The 17,083-nt window shown below is 41.1% G+C and overlaps 4 protein-coding genes across 5 annotated transcripts in view; all 4 read left to right on the top strand.

Annotated features, from left to right (window-relative positions):
• The window catches only part of map3k22 (mitogen-activated protein kinase kinase kinase 22), a 41,834-nt gene extending 39,251 nt beyond the window's left edge, over positions 1-2,583 (top strand). Inside the window, exon 18 of one of the 2 annotated variants that reach the window (XM_085418804.1) lies at positions 350-2,583. In XM_085418804.1, coding sequence (XP_085274930.1) covers positions 350-578 — 229 coding nt within the window. In that variant the 3' untranslated portion in view covers positions 579-2,583. The remainder of the gene's footprint in view (positions 1-349) is intronic. The other variant, XM_085418802.1, reaches the window with a different exon arrangement.
• A 1,732-nt stretch (positions 2,584-4,315) lies between these two features.
• Positions 4,316-9,868, top strand: cry-dash (cryptochrome DASH). Its single transcript, XM_085418805.1, has 14 exons — positions 4,316-4,539; positions 5,743-5,915; positions 6,285-6,378; positions 6,463-6,593; positions 6,687-6,835; positions 6,946-7,034; positions 7,139-7,212; positions 7,326-7,415; positions 7,505-7,584; positions 7,678-7,737; positions 7,841-7,998; positions 8,111-8,230; positions 8,420-8,596; positions 9,223-9,868. Exons 1-14 carry the CDS (start codon positions 4,477-4,479, stop codon positions 9,328-9,330), a joined length of 1,566 nt encoding a protein of 521 aa, XP_085274931.1. The 5' UTR covers positions 4,316-4,476; the 3' UTR covers positions 9,331-9,868.
• A 147-nt stretch (positions 9,869-10,015) lies between these two features.
• On the top strand, positions 10,016-13,407 carry myd88 (MYD88 innate immune signal transduction adaptor). The gene is made up of 5 exons (XM_085418806.1): positions 10,016-10,475; positions 10,888-11,019; positions 11,742-11,919; positions 12,468-12,559; positions 12,668-13,407. Exons 1-5 carry the CDS (start codon positions 10,166-10,168, stop codon positions 12,820-12,822), a joined length of 867 nt encoding a protein of 288 aa, XP_085274932.1. The 5' UTR covers positions 10,016-10,165; the 3' UTR covers positions 12,823-13,407.
• A 546-nt stretch (positions 13,408-13,953) lies between these two features.
• The window catches only part of oxsr1b (oxidative stress responsive kinase 1b), a 41,712-nt gene continuing 38,582 nt past the window's right edge, over positions 13,954-17,083 (top strand). The window contains exon 1 of the mRNA XM_085418807.1: positions 13,954-14,289. Within this exon, the coding sequence (XP_085274933.1) occupies positions 14,220-14,289 (70 nt within the window). The 5' untranslated portion in view covers positions 13,954-14,219. The remainder of the gene's footprint in view (positions 14,290-17,083) is intronic.

Consider the following 17,083-nt stretch of genomic DNA (forward strand, 5'->3'; position numbering starts at 1 on the left):
TAAATAAGGGCTGTATGTGCCGATAGATTAGAGCACTTTTAAGAGAGCGCGCTTACTTAAAGACTTGATAAGAAGCCAGATATACTAACGTATCATTGCATTGCCAAACAGTGTTAACTGTAGATTTTTGTGAGATTCAGCAGTTTTTGGGCCCATTGTTCTAGGGCGTAATTGGTTGCTCCAAGCTTTAGAGAAAGAGTACAATACTGGAATAAGTTTGTTTGGATTTGCGCTCGTGTCATAGGGTTAACTCTGGTATTTGACACAACAGTTGGAGGTGCAAGGTAGACAATAGACACAAGCCGAGCTCCATTCAAATCATTTTTCCTGTTGTGCTGTTTTCCTTCAGGAGTGTCGCCTGCACCGTTGTTGAGATGTTGACCCAGAAACCCCCGTGGGCCGAGTACGAAGCCATGGCAGCCATTTTTAAGATCGCCACCCAGCCTACAAAGCCCGCGCTTCCCGAGGGTGTGTCCGACGCTTGCAGGGACTTCCTGCGGCAGGTGTTTGTGGAGGAGAAGTGGAGGCCCACTGCAGACTTTCTGCTCAGCCACCCATTCGTTCAGGGCAGCTTCTGAGCTCCTGTGGATCCCCTTCCCCTTCCCTGCCTGTGAGGCCTCCGTGGCCCCGGTGCATCCCCTCCTCTCCGGCCCGTCCCATCCCCAGGGCCCCCTCCCCTCGTCACCAAGCTCCAGGGCTCAGTACCACTCCCAACTTCCTGTTATCCACCACTAGTGTCTGCCTTGTCGAGACTCCTGCATCCTACTAGCTCCACCTGGACTATTCCCTGAGAGGGAAGGGTGACTGCTGTTAAGACCTCCAGAGTCCTCTGAGGTTTTGCATGGTGTTCCCTCAGGAGGGCACTAACAAGAAGGCAGTCTCACAAGCTCCAGACTGCTGTCCTTTTAACAAGCGCAGGAAAAGTGACCAAGGTTAGAGCAAAGTGTCGCGTCTCAACCTTTAGGTATCACTTTACACCCACTTACTGCTGCAGAACAGCGTCTCGGGATCGAGGAGACGTAATTGTGATTACATTGATCACACGTGACCGTACTGTAAGTTTCTTATCAGCCTAAAGAAAGCTGTGGGCAGAATTTAAGATGGTAAAATATTTTTCTATGATGCATATAAAGTCATCCTAGCAGATGAGATGTCTATTGTCATTCTAGAAAAACAAAATGTAAATGTATTTTTTGCCAACGCCTTACAATAAGAATTTGTAAGTAAGAATGTCTTTTATAACGTCTGCGAGGGTCACCAGTACCCTGCTTTCATAAGCACTCACAAAAACAAGCCCATTTTAGGAAGGATTGTCAATGTTGCACTTTTTGATATCATGCATTGAAACATTTCCGACGTGCAGGATAATCAGCCGAGTAGATATTTTTCTATTTGATGCATTTTTTTTTTTATATATTATTGAGAATTGTGTTTCAGTGTAAAAGAAGAAAAAGAAAAAGCGAACTGTTTTTGCGCATTCGTGTGCAATGTCTCTTAAGCAATACCAACACTACTGTTGTCATTCCATCCTCCCATGCAGCGAGCCTTGTTCCATTCAGAAGTGGCCAAAGAAACGTTGCAGAGACTGAAACCTTTCGATAACTTTTAGAAAACGTGCAGTATTAGTCATGTCTGACTTTTTTTGCCACCTCAGAGCCCCATATAGCCTTTCCTGTGTTATGGCAGCTTTGTGCACAGACCAAATCGGACGCATTAACGTCACTTTTTTTTTTTTATAATTTTTTTTAAAGATTGTGAAATTAGACCGAAGGAAGCGTCTTGTTTATATTTTTGCTGTAACTTCACCCCACGCCTTTATTTAGCTTTCCACGCCATCTCGAATGGGTCTCTTAATGACTTTGACGGCACACCGTGGTCTCTGTGACGTCATGTGAGGCGGAGCTTATTATTACAAGTTGCCAAAAAAAACAAAACATTGAGTTGGAAGGATGGAGTGGAATGATGTGTTCTTTAAAGTGGAGATGAAATGAAAGTTTAACTGTGGGGTGGGGGGGGTCGATGTCGGAGGTGTCGTGACTTGCTGTAACACACAGGCACTTAAAAGAATGACGATCCAATCTTTTCAACCCTTAGTGCCTTACCTGAGTGTGCTTGCAAACACAAACGTTCACTGCCAAAGCAGAGAGCTTCCTTGTAAGGCGAGCGGCTGTTTAGTAGAAAACACACGCAGGATTAGCTGAAAATCTTTTATATGGAAAAACCAACAAAAGATTATACTGTACATACATATTGTTCTGCACTTTTGTATGAAATTTCTTTTTACATTATAAACAAAATCTATTTGAAATAGCTACGTTATACAGTAGATTGTACTGTGATTTAGACAGGAGAATGAATGGTTGCCTCTTTTAAGAGAAGGTAGGCAGGATGAACAGACTGGGAGGCTTTCGAATGGGACGGAGTTTGTTTGGTCTGAATGACAAAGCCTTGAAACATGAAATGTATCAAGTCATTGAACTTTTGTACATTTAACTTAATAAATTGAAGGTCTTAAGACTATGTTTCACAATGATTTTTTTATAATTTGCAAATTGAATTAAAAGTTGACTTTTATGACACTTTTTTCCCCCATTAATGTATGTATTTATAGTTGTGATCTCATGATTGATAGATGGATGGTTGAATGCTGAAATTGATATTTTCTTTTGGACTCTACCAACAACTTTCTTATTGGGCTTATGATTTGGCAGCTGTACCTCCATGGTGGGAATCTCCTGTTTCACCACATCCCAAAGGTGCTCTATTGGATTGTGATATGATGATTGTGGAGGCCATTTGGGTACAGTGAACTCATTGTCATGTTAGAGAAACCAGGCTGAGATGATCTGAGGTTTGTGACATGCTGTGTTATCCTGTTGGAAGCAGCCATCAGAAGATGAGTACACTGTGGTCATAAAGGCATGGACATGGTCAGCAGTAATACTCTGGTATCTAAACAATTCTTAAAAAGGCCAAAAGTGTATCAAAAAAAATCCCCCACACCATTACACCACGACTGCGCTTAACTGCTGGGCAGGTTCGATCCATGTTTTCATGCTGTTTACACCAAATTGTGACCCTGTCATCAAAATATCAACAGAAATTGAGGCACATAAGACCAAGAAATATTTTTCTAATCTGTTCTGTTTCAGTGTGCCTGTGTGAACTGCAGGTTCAATTTGCTGTTCTTTTTCGACAAGAGTAGCACTCAGCATGGTCTTCCATAACTGTAAACAGTAGGGATGGTTGTGTGGAAAAATCCCAGTAGATTAGCAGTTTCTGAAATACTCAGACCAGCTTGTCGGGCACCAACAACCATGCCACGTTCAAATAATTTAAACAGCCTTTCTTCCCCATTCTGATGCTCAGTTTGAACTCCTGCAGGTATTCTTGACCATCCTTAAATGAATAACAGCCACATAGCTGATTATATGTTTCCATTCCAAGCAGCTGGACAGGAATAAAGTGGCCATGAGTGTGCATTTTATTTCACCCACTTGCTTAATTCTTTTCTATTTAGATCACAGGTTCTCAAATTTTTCTGAATCTCTTACAGAGAAGAAAATTCTCCATGGATCCCTTCATAATCGTAACGTTAAGGGTATTACGCTTATTACTATTTGTGCTGTTTACATAGGTATTCTTACTGGGCACATGTGATGTGACCTATCAAAATCAAAAGTTTCTTTTGGCACCAAGATAAAGTGGATGGGAGTAAAGGACACAGCATGATTGTTTTTGTCATAGATTATCTCCAGCTGTTGATATGTACTTTTATATATTACAGAACAGCTTTATAAATTATTTTGTGGACCTAATGGCTATGGGTGTAGACACATGGGGGTTTTGTGACGTCATTTGTAAGAGGCTCGGTTAAATGACTGAACCTTTTGTAATTGTGCCTTACGTTTTTATTACTTTGTTGTTTTTATATGTCAGTCTAACTGAATAATAGTTAATAGTTATAACAGACACATCCCTATTACATGGTAACTCTGTTTTAAAGAAAAAATGGGATGTAATTTAAAATTGTGTATGTATATTCAATTCAATTAAGACTCAATAAAATAGCTTTTCTTCAACTCTGCAAACTCATGGTTAGGACCATATTTTCATAAGACGGTATAAGAAAAGGCAACACACAAACACACTACTTAGTTATCCAAAGACAATACGAAATATGATTTATTTTTTTAAATGCCAGTATAAAGCCTAATTTGAAAATAACACAATATAAATAGTTAGATAATTTTGACTAAAAACGATTAACACCAACACTGTCGGAGCAGCTGTTAGAAAACCACCTTACAAAACCTGCCGTTTTGTAACGTCGTGTCTGAAAACGTGACTGCCAGAGAGGAGCCGCCGAAGAGACAACTGACGCTAACCCGGGAGGTACAACTCTCTGACACCGAGGTCTCTCTTCCTCAGTGCTTAAAACAAGACTATTGCTGCTGTGGTGGAAACAAAGCAAACATGTCTTCCTCCCGTACAGTAATATGTTTGCTAAGAAACGACTTGCGTCTCCACGACAACGAGGTAAGAACATGAGTTTGTAGAAAAAAGTGCGACGTTGTTAAACTTAAATGTTTTAAAAAAACACGATTACTTCGCATGTTAATTATTTGATTTGTTGACGACATTAAAGAAATTGTTTAAACATGTTAACGTCGACATTAAAATTACAATAACTCCAATATAGCCTGCAGCCACGTTACAGCGGTATTACTACCGGTACAAGACCTCCAGAATAAAAGCATGTTCCCCAAAACTAATGATTACACACTTTTAATTTTTAAACTGGACTGCTTTTTAACCCCTATCCTGTTTTAAGTATCTAACACAGTGGTTCTTAACCTTTTTGGAGGTACCGAACCCCACCAGTTTCATATGCGCATTCACTGAACCCCTCTTTAGTGAAAATAAAATAAGATTTTTTTCAAATTCAAGACATACATATTTACTGGTGCACAAAATGAGCCGTGCATGTCACGGCGGAGGCTCTGCCGAACCCCTGAGACCGACTCACCGAACCCCTAGAGTTCGATCGAACCCAGGTTAAGAACCACTGATCTAACACTATCGAAGGTTATTTTCGTAGCTGCAAAAATTGCATAAATAAATCAAAATTTCGAGTTAGTATCTTGACTTAATAGCTTAAAAATTCGAGTTACGTATCTCGAAACTTCGACTTACTCGAAAATAAATTCCAAATTTTGACTCTGCCCAATGACTGTAGAAAACATTGGTTCTGCCTGGCATTCCCCCCCCGGTGGTGGAAACAAGCTTCCACAAACTTGTGACATCTAGTTAGAATTTAAAAAAAGAAAAAAAAAAAAGAAATATATATAAAACTGAACCAACCCCCCCCCCCCCAAAACAAAAGCATTGAGCATGCTTGCTAACTTTCAGGGAATTTTAAATATTAAATTCAATTTTCGTTTATTAGGTTTTCTTTTCTTTTCTTTTTTTTTTTTTTATAAAGTAAACCATATCTAGGGTGGTACTGAGTGGTTAAATGTACAGCAACTTAAGAAAGCAACAGCAAATAGAAAAACAATTCAAAAGCACACAAAATGTATTTATTTAACACAATTCAGTGAGTCACATACTCTACTCGGAGGACAGAAACAAGCCCACCTCTACCATCCATATCAATAGTCAAAGGTGTTTCTATCGTAAAATCAAATGTGCTGTTTCACATAATTGCTGCAGTATGTTTATTGTATGCTCGATATGCAGCTTTTCCACTGGGCCCAAAGAAACGCTGAACACATAGTCCCGCTGTACTGCTTCGACCCCAGACACTATGTGGGCACTTACAACTACAGCTTACCAAAGACTGGGCCTTTCCGTCTGCGCTTCTTACTGGAGAGTATCAGAGACCTCAGAAACACACTGATCAGCAAAGGCAGGTAATAAAACTATCACTCACAAGATTTTTCTTTACCTAACCCCACTGTCAAGTTTCGCCTTTGCTACACTGTCGCTAACTCACAGTCTCTATGAAAGGTTTATAAGAGATCAGTTTACTTTTCTATCATGTTATTGTTAACTCAGTGAAGACACTGGCCTTGGCTTTCTAGGATTGAATTGATACGTGTAACAGGATCAGGACGCACCTGGACTTACAGCGGTTATGTTTATATTAGCATTGCTTCTGCACACACTGTTCCCATCACTTTTTCCTGTCAACTAGCACTCTACCCAGGATGCAGCTTGCCTGGCATGGAATGAGGCTTATATATGTGTCTCTGTGTTTATTTTGTGTGTGTGTTTGACAGCAATCTCGTGGTGAGACGGGGTAAGCCAGAGGAGGTAGTTGCAGACCTCATCAGGCAACTGGGCTCTGTCAGTAGTGTGGCTTTCCATGAAGAGGTGCTCTCTCATATTACAGATAACAGCAAAAGTGCTGTCTGGCCATTGGAGCGTGGTTTTCACCATCATGTGCTTTTTCTACAGGTTACCTCAGAAGAGCTGAATGTGGAGAAAAGGGTAAAAGATGTGTGTGCACAGATGAAGGTCAAAGTTCATACCTGCTGGGGCTCTACATTGTACCACAGAGATGATCTTCCGTTCCCCCACATGTCCAGGTGTGAAAGCAGATACAGAGAGGAAGCTACCCTTTTTGTGAAAGATACACTGCAGGTTAAGAAGTGCCTTGTAATATTTCCCTCTGTTTTTAGGCTTCCTGATGTGTACACTCAGTTCAGAAAGGCAGTGGAGAGCGAGGGCAGGGTGAGGCCGGTCTTCTCAACCCCAGAGAAGCTAAATCCCCTTCCTCCAGGCCTCGAGGAAGGAGCCATTCCTACAGCAGAGGACCTGCAACAGACAGGTGAACAATCCACCAAGACACATGTCCGCGCATTTATTCTATGTGTTTATGATTCAGGATGTTTATTATGTCTAAAGAAGCCTAATCATGAAACACTTTTCCCCTTCCAGAGCCTGTGATTGATCCTCGCTCAGCCTTCCCCTGCAGTGGTGGGGAGAGTCACGCCCTGGCCAGACTTAAACACTATTTCTGGGACACTGTGAGTGCAAAATGTGTTTTACATTAGCTGCTGTTTAGAGAACTATGGAGAAAAAAAAATCCCAGATGATCTATTAAAGATCCTCCATGATGTCTGTTTTAAAGGATGCAGTTGCAACGTACAAAGAGACTCGTAATGGTTTAATCGGTGTGGATTATTCCACCAAGTTTTCACCTTGGTGAGTACAAATGTATCACTGCCTCTCTGCTCCACTTTGCTACATGGAGTTTAATGTTTCATTGAGGTAATTCCCGTGATTCTGTCTAATGGTGCGGCTTTGGTATCCTGCAGGCTGGCAATGGGTTGCATTTCACCCAGATATATTTATCATCAGATCAAGCAGTACGAGAAGGAGCGGACAGCTAATCAGAGCACATATTGGTGAGCACACAGGCTGGTGATATGTGAAAATCTATATTTGTCATATTTTATTTTTTCCCTATCTGATGAGCTTCCCTGCTGTCCTACAGGGTAATTTTTGAGCTTTTGTGGAGGGACTACTTCAGGTTTGTGAGTGTGAAGTACGGAAATAGGATTTTTCAGGTCAAAGGTACAGTAAGCTGATGTTTTTATGTTACTTTTATTATTATTGTTGTTGTCTGCATGAAAAGGTATATTTCATGTCACTGTGACTTCAACTCAGGACTTCAAGACAAATCTGTGCCATGGAAAAAGGACATGAAGCTATTTGATGCATGGAAAGGTTTGTGCTCTTCACTCATCCTGCATGAATTATTCTTTGAACTGAAACAGTACGTATAGTATATGAATATAAAGGTGAATTTATGTGCAACTGGAACGTACAGAGGGACGCACCGGAGTGCCTTTTGTTGACGCCAACATGAGGGAGTTGGCAGCGACCGGCTTTATGTCCAACAGGGGGCGTCAAAATGTCGCTAGCTTCCTCACAAAGGATCTGGGCCTTGACTGGAGGATGGGAGCTGAGTGGTTTGAGTCCCTTCTGGTAAGCAGTAGTTGTTTATTATCTTTATAAATTATTTCAAAGCTTAGTTGTTTAAGAATATAATATTCAGATATTAATACAAAACTCATCTTTTTAAATGTTCCTTACAAAGATCGACCACGATGTCTGCAGCAATTATGGTAACTGGCTGTACAGCGCTGGGATTGGAAATGACCCCAGAGAGAACAGGAAGTTCAACATGATCAAACAAGGCCTCGACTATGACAATAATGTACGTTTGACAAAGTAAACACCGTTTCATTTCCTTTTGACATTTGTCTAAAACTTTACCTTTTGCGCTTCAAGACAAAACTGCTGAGTCACCTGTTGTGCAGGCTTTGCTGTTTTATTATTGAGATTAAAAATAGGGCAAAATGTGAGGAAATCAGTTTTGACTCATCGGTTTGCGTTTGTCTTTCAGGGAGATTACGTCCGACAGTGGGTTCCAGAGTTGCAGAATATCAGAGGAGGTGATGTGCACACACCATGGTCACTCAGCAACGCTGCGCTGGCCCACGCTCATGTGACCCTCGGCGACACCTATCCCGCTCCCATTGTTACGGCACCTGAATGGAGCAGACACATTAACAAGAAAGCGGTGGGTGTCTGGGGGAAGGGAAGTAGTTAGTGTGATTGTGTAGTGCTGCTATATTAGTGTTTAATCCATAACTGCTGCAAATAAAAGCGCTTAGATATAAATAGACTTACTCCACTATTGTTTGTACGTTCTAGTTCTTGTACTTCTTATCTACTACAGCTCTAAGGCCTAATTGCACTTTTAACCCACTACATGTATCTGGCAGATATTACTACATGTTACTCTTCAGCTTTATCTAAACTTAAACTAAACTTTCCATAAATAATAATATACACTTATATCTCAGTAAATAGAAAGGCGTCTGCTGCTCCAGTCTATTTTGGGGCCCCTTGTCACGTTGTCACCAGTTCCGCAACAAGAGAAACACTTCCCCTTAAAGTGTTTCATTTATTAAAATCAGAAGAGGTCGACACTTTCATTGTGTTGTTTTAGAAAATAAAAAAATGTTAATATAATTTGTGACATAACATTGTTTTTGTGTCTTTTCTACCCAGTGAAATATCTTGCCATCCCTCAGATGTATTTGAAAACAAATTCTACATTTCTTTCCTTATTTTATTTTTAATTGTGTGTATTTTCTTTTATGCAGTTTTAAAAAAGTTTTTTTCTTTCTTTCTTTTCTTCAGGGTGGCACAGGACCTTCACCAAGAGGAAAGAAAGGCCCGTCTCACACCCCCAAACAGCATCGGGACAGAGGCATCGACTTCTACTTCTCCAGAAGCAAGAACCTGTGAACACGTGGACGCTCCACTGATTTAATCTTGAACTGTTTCCATGAAAATCTGTCTGGCACGTTGATGTATTGATTCAGGGAAGCTGAAGAATGAGGATTTGAGGAAGCACATGTTACGGTGCTTTAACTTCACTGATCAGGCCATCAGTTCTGTAGAAAATTGCCACATCAAGGGCCTTCTATGGATCCTTCGCTGTGTTTCCGGCTATGCAGCGACTGTGAAAAACCACAATGTGGTTTTTTTATGATTCAGAATCACCTGTAATGACCTCATATGATGTTTTGAACAGATTACTGTTACTTTGTTCTTGCAGGTTTTCTGTGCATTTATACTTTGTTTTTGCTTTATGTGTGATGGTTACAAAACGGCTATATTAAAGTTGCTATCTGATGCACTAAATCTTGACCTCCATTTATCAGAGCAAGGAAGTCAGTCCGCTCTTTCTGAGCAGCTATACAGATGAGAGTAAACGGGAACAGAAAACGTGCGTGTCTATTTATTTTCAGTGGAGCTCGCTCCTGTGAGAACTTTCATTTATCCTTGACAAGCTCTCTTCTCTTGTGGTCGCAGGAGTAATAGTAATAACAATAATGTCGGTGTTTTAAAAATAAAAAAAGAATCGCACTTTGGGTTGTTAGCTCCACTTGGTACATAACACATCTCCTCCCCCCGTCTGTGACGCACTCCGGCGCAAAGACTTCACTTCCTCAGTCAGGTAGGTTGTGTTGTAGACTTCCGACACAATACAGCATTTCAATCACGTCTATCTTTATAATGTTTAGTCTTTCTTACTTATACAAAAAACTCCGTTAACTTAACCGGAAACTTTTGGAACATGGCTTGCGCCGACTCGAAAGTTGACTTGGAGAAGATTCCTCTCGTTGCGCTAAACATGAGCGTGAGGAAAAAGCTGGGACTTTATCTGAACCCCAAGCACACGGTAGCAGCGGACTGGATGGCGCTCGCAGAGGCCATGGGCTTCAACTACCTGGAAATAAAGAACTACGAAGTGTCCAAAAACCCAACCTGTACGGTTCTGGAGGACTGGCAGGCCCGGAGCACAGACACGTCAGTGGGGAAGTTGTTGTCAATGCTCTCGGAGCTGGACAGAGAAGACATCGTGGAGGATCTGCGACCACTGATAAGTGCGTTACTGCCATTCCACTTAGATCCACTTGTCTTTAATAAATAAATGCCTGTCGTCGATTAGGATTGATTTTTTTTTTTTTTTGCATTGATTAGGACCGGTCATAACTTCTGCTTATTCTTAATGCATGCTTGCTTTTGTACCCCACCTTGCCCCTGTCGCCTGGTTCAGGAAATTATTAACAATGAATTCCAATGTTGCTTAAATAGATCTTACACTCGTGACTAAGAGAGTGTCTTTCGCAATATTTGCCCAAATGCGTAGGCGTTAGTGTAATAACCGAGTTTAAACACAGCTATATGTCCATCACATGGAGTCTGCTGCGTTTGTACCTACATTCCCAAGGCATCTCCCTGAACTGACTGCATGTTTGCGCTCATGTGTGCCGTTTTGCGCCGTTTTGTTCCCAGATGAGGATGTCCGGAAGTACTGTGAGAATCTTAAAAAGAAAGCTGAACCCCCGCTCCAGGTTCCTGAGGTCGACAGCTGTGTCCCTCGCACCCCTGAGAGGTCTGGGATCACTGTGGATGATGACCCTGAAGGTGAGCATTTGTATGAACTTACAATAATATATATGCATACACATATGCTCACATTATGTCGAAATATTTTATAAAGAACCTCCCATTAGCATTAACAATAGCGCTTCAAAGACAGCGTAAATGACTCAGCACATGTCCTCTAATCTGCTCATCTTCAGCATCGGTGCAGTATTACTGCCACTGTCACTGAAAAGCTCTCTTTGCTACATTTGGCTGATATGGTTCTGCAGCCCTATATGCATTAGTTTTAACTGATTGCAGCTTAACCAGCTACATAACTGTGTTTGCATAATGATTTCCTTCACTTTGTAAATGTAGGCTTCCTTCGAAATTCACAATACTTATTAATATCAACTTATTATAGTTTTTTTCCTTAATAAACAGCACAGACTCATCTGTTATATATTCGAAACTTCGAGACTTTGTAGCTGTTTGTTTTTTTGGGTGTTTTCTGTGGTAAACTATCACAGGGGAAAAAACACTCCTACTTGTCACTTGTCTCTTCATCTGACCATTTATCTGAAGCACTAATCGTGCACTGCTACACGGCCTCGCTGCTCCTGTTTCCTCCGCAGCCTTGTGGTTTTCTTATTATTCTTATGTACTTCGCTCTAGGAGTTTTATGTTGTGTCAGTGATGTCAGTTTCTGATTAATGGCCCTCTGTGTGTGTGTTTGTGTGAAACTTTAACCATTGAGTTGAATCGAGATGTTTTGAATCCAGGGGTTCCCGAGATGTTTGATGCCTTCATCTGCTACTGCCAGAGCGACTTTGCGTTCGTCCACGAAATGATCCGTGAGCTGGAGCAGACGGACTACAAGCTGAAACTGTGTGTGTTCGACAGAGACGTCCTCCCGGGCTCCTGCGTGTGGACCATCACTAGTGAACTCATCGAGAAGAGGTGGGACACTGACACATTTACTAACCTGGTTTTTGTTTGGTCTTTTCAGTTTTTTTGTTTTGTTCTAATTTTAACTTGAAAAAGTGATTAAGCGAATAACGTTATGGGGCCAGGTGTGAGTCTGAAACTCCAAGTAGGTCATTATGGTCCAAAAAAAGCAGTTTACATGATACTGATTTACAGTTTGTTCGTTTTTTTTTTGGTTTTTTTGCAATTCAATTTTGCATTTGTTAGTCAGATGCAACACGAATTCCAACAGGTGCAGCCATCAAGCATGCACTAGCGCAGGATGTGGTTCAGACTTGTTTGCCGTTTGGTTAATAATCTGTGTATTCGTGCCTGTGTGTGTCGATAAAATGTAGAAATGGAAAGTTCAGAGATGGTTTAGAAAGCCAGACATAACTAACGTCAGTTTCATCTGAAATTCAGATATTGAAAGTCACCTGACAGAAGAAATCCAATTCTCAGCCAGTCATGTTTCCTGAAATCTCTGTTTTCTTGCTCTCACAGTTTTTGCAACTGACTATAACATGTGACCTTGCACGCAGGTGTAAACGGATGGTGGTGGTGATTTCTGATGAATATCTCGACAGCGATGCCTGTGACTTTCAGACCAAGTTTGCTCTCAGCCTTTGTCCTGGTAATGCACACACACATATATAAATATTTTATATTAAACAACCCTGGTTTAATTTTTCTGGCTTATGCGTGCAGCTTAATCATTTATATTCTTTTTTTTCTATTTCAGGAGCTCGAAGTAAACGCCTCATTCCAGTGATCTACAAGCCGATGACAAAGCCCTTCCCCAGCATTTTACGCTTCCTCACCATTTGTGACTACACCCGGCCTTGCACGCAGGCCTGGTTCTGGACTCGGCTTGCCAAAGCTCTGTCGCTGCCATAACTGTGGAGCAGGTGGTTAATCATATTTCAAAGTGCCTTTTTGTTATTCCATTAAAAGATTATGTTGGACAGTGGCCAAATGCAACATTGGAGGAATCTCATGATTACACTGTATGTATATATTTTACTGCTTCAAATTGCACTTCCTTTGGAGACGATACAGATTCCTGCACACTGTCATTATGAAAGTGAGACTGGACAGTAGTATCCAACGCCAGCAAAGTTCTCAGTGCACAGAGTCATTATCATATTATGAGATTTCCTCTTCTAACAGGGGTTTTGTGTGGCCCTATTTTGTGTTTTATGTGTGTTGCATTGAAAAGAAGGGTACATTCTTTTGCCACTTCCTCTTTTGAGCAAACTTGTTCATGAAATTGAAGCTTAAAGAGGAAGAACTGTTTTGGCTCTGATACTTTCACAAGTTCAGTTCTACTGACAGCTGACACCTGCCTTTTTGTGCAGCAATTCTGTTACTGTGGGATCTCTACTTTTGAGTTTGTGTTTTTAAAATGCTCTTTTTAGACCAATTAAAATAATGTTGTTTTTTTAAATAAACGAATAAAGTTAACGTGGTGTATTATTCAAAGTCTTTGTTTGTTTGTTTTTTTTAAATAAAAAATTAATAATATGGAACTATAAAATTAAATATACCTTTAGTTTCCCTGCATTTGTTGCGACTGTGCAAATCCTGTATGGTATAAAATAAACCACCAGAGGTCTCTAATTTAATGCGGTAAGGAAAACTGTGGTCTACGCTTTACAGTAAACGCACGAACACCCAATCAGAAAGCAGTATACGTGGTTCTGTCCAATCAGAGGCAGGCTCTTGCTGGAGAAACATGCCTCCTCTCACAGACTGCTCTTTGAGAATGTTAATCCCTGACTTTTCCCTGTCAGGTGTTTCAGTTGCCTAGCTTGGTGGTTTGATGTTTTCACATTGTACGCCATTCAAACTATATTATATGATGAATCAGTAGAAGCATAATGTGCTAATTTTAGTGGAAAAGAAGTGGTTTATATTGAGGTAATAAGTTGAACCTAAACCTGTAAGGGCACACTCTGGGGCGATGTCGCGTGGGATCCGCCATTAAAAGTGTGGCGGAAGCACTCGGCTTGTTTCGGCAGTTTTCCGAACCGCAGCACTCAGCGTCGATAGTGTGCCACACTCAATATGTCCGCCAGGAAGGGTCACATTTTCTCAGTAGGAATGCGGTAGGCGGGGCTGCTAGGCTAGTGTCAAACTTTGGGAATGACAGGAGTGCTGCAGGATTCGCAAAGAAGGGGAAGTGTCGCTCTTGTTAGTCCTGTTTGGATTACTTTGACTAATTTTTACGCCCGCTTTTTGGATTCACCACCTTTCTACACACAGAGAGTCCTGCCCCAGCGGATCCCTCAGCCATGTCGGAGGACCTGAGCTCCCAACCCTGGTCCATCAACAAAGATGATTACGAGCTACACGAGGTGATTGGTATGTGATCCTTAGCTTGTTAGCTACGTGTAAACCGTCAGTTTGAATTTCCCCGTGAGCTCTCTCTGAACGCAGGGGTTAGGACGATGAACACAAGCTCGTACCATTCAGATGTTAACCGAACAGAAAGAAGGCATCCTCCTTCTCCTGAGCTGCGTTGAGTTCTTCGCCTTTGGTAAATTGGCCAATTCTAGCCGGGCGGTGTTGTGACTTGGGCAGTCAGAGGAATGCCTCCCCCGAGAGCGATGACCCCGTCCGCTGGGGCTATGACGAAGTCGTAAACGAACGTTAATAACGTTATAGTCTACGTTCTGGAAAATAACTGCTTTCATTGAGCAGCTCTTCATACATGTGAACAGCTAGCTTGATACTTTCATAAATGGACTTTAGCTAGAGGACGCCGTATCTGTGGATAGCAATAGTATTAATTGTGTCACATTTAACCTGCAGGATTTATTTATTTCTTTTTTAATAGAAGTGACAAAGTTATTTTTTGGAGGGGGTGGGGCAACTAAAAGTAACCCATGTAAAGATACTGTAGCTAGGCTAAAACTTAAACCCACTGTGTTATTATTCACTCCTATCTCATTTTGTAATACACTAAACACAGGAGCTAAAAGCCCCCCTCCTCAAAAAAATAAATAAAAAAAATACATAAAATAATAATAATGATGACAGGGCAGAATTTGCAGGCTGTAGTCCTCAAAGTTGGGTCAATTCACTGCAAGAGCGTTTACTGAGGACCAATCAGTATTAGAGGGCTTCACAATACTAATCTCATGGCTAACACAAGCAATAATCTTTTAATATTTGCTCTTGTTCCTCTGATACTATTCTAAAGTTTAAAAAAAAAATTCCTGGAGGCTTGTTTCACCTTTCCTTGCAGCGTTAAGAGGATGACTTAATGAGGAGCTTTCACTTGTGTAGTTATGAAAAGTCCAGCCCCACAAATAGATGACCTGTCCTACCTTTGGGCTGGCTTTGTTTAAAAAAAAAAAAAAAAAATCTCAAAGGGAGAAGGTGAGGAGAAGAGTGTGAAGAATATAAGCAAAGTATTGTTCCCCCAGACTGGTTCATTTGTGACTCTGGTTCACTTTTGCCCAGGCAGTGCATACTTCGTCTACAGGGGATCTGTATGTTTACAGAGGGTCAATTTTACAAGCCCTAAAGCACCCTTTTGTGTATTTTTAAAAGAGCTGAAATTAACTTTGACCCAGTTGTGCCCTCCCCAGTTTCTTGGAAAATTTGTACCGGGTCACCACGCAAGATAACGCCCTGAAATTTGGCATGCCCACAAAGATAAAGCCCTTCTTGTACAGCAATCAGCTCTGCTGTATTTTCCTATGAAGTGTTTTTAACACAAAATTGCTCACAAAAGTTTGAAACTAGTGAGACTGTTTCATTGTTGAACCGATTATTAACTTGGCCTCAGAAAGCGGTTGTACAGTGAGCCTTAGTTTTGTCCCCTCAGATTATTTTCAGGTTGTGCCCCTTAAATCTGAACATGCTGGTTTACTTTGCATGTCATCGAGTTTAAGGAGATAACCATCCGTGTGAGGCTGCATCCTCGGGCTCACACTTTAAACAAGAATATTCCTGTTCCTCCTCAGCTTCAAAATTACAGTCCCCTCTCTCTCTCTTTCTCTTTTAAAAGTTGAAGGAAAGATCTAAGATGCTGCAATTTCCTCTCTTGAGACCAACCATGAGAAGAGCTATTGGTTTCTTTTAAAAAAGCTAAATTTCCCTTTCTATTCTCAAAGCTTGTATGTTCTTCTTTAGTCCACGATTACGCTCTTAAAGACTTCTTATGTTCTTAGCACAAGTGGGAATCACATTAAAGCAAAGTCACACAGTCTTGCCCTCGGGAGTTACATATACGTTTTCATGTCATTGTGAAATAACTTGCTGAGTGTCTTCTTTATCATTTGTTTCATAAAACGTCAGGCAGGAAATACAGAAAAATCCTCATGACACCAACTTAAATCTTAAGGTTGTTTGTTTTGAGACAAAACCAAAGCGACTTGCTATTGCAATTACAAGGTTGAAAATGGAAAATCACAGGCCTTTTTCTTTAAGAACCTCATCTCACTTTCTTTTTAATTTAATAAAATAGACGCTGACTTCTTCGCTGCTGATGGACTTTCAATAGACGGACCAATTGGCTTGGCTTTTCTTTAGTTTGTAGCGCTCAGGTATTCATTAGTGGAGCTAAATTACTACTGCAGATAAGAGCAGGAGCAAGCCCGGCTCCCCTCTGAACCCTCCTCTAGTCCTCATCCTAGCAGAAAGTGTTGCATAGATACTGTATAAATGGTCTCTTTTCATGGAGATGCTGCACAGCTCTCTGCTCGGCTGAGAGGCTCCTGCGTCGAGGATGGCTCTGTATACACAGCGTGCCCATCGAAGCTATTGTTTTCTGTAACTTCCCTGGGGAAAGAGGACTTGCGATTACATGGTTCACACCCACTCTCTCCCTCTGTTAAGGATTGGATCATACTGGACATGGTCCATAGGAAAATAATACAGCTCTCTCTCCGATCCTGGATCATAATTTGGATCATTCATGTTGGCAAATCTAGACTGGAAACTTTCTGCTTCTAGTGTTTGTATCCACCAGCAACCATGTTTCCTCCCTAATGCTTGCTCTGTCCCTTAGATGGCTTTAAAAAAAACCTTCAGTAGATACCACAACAGGATCCAACCTCAGGCTAAGATATCTGTAATTTAATGCCATTTTAAGGCTTTAAGATTTAGTTTTTAAAGTAGTTCAAGCTGGAAGATGAACATGGAAGAG

Source organism: Rhamphochromis longiceps, linkage group LG9, assembly GCF_057381845.1.
Source record: "Rhamphochromis longiceps isolate RC_006_pf linkage group LG9, R_longiceps_female_GT1.1, whole genome shotgun sequence".
NCBI lineage: Eukaryota > Metazoa > Chordata > Actinopteri > Cichliformes > Cichlidae > Rhamphochromis > Rhamphochromis longiceps.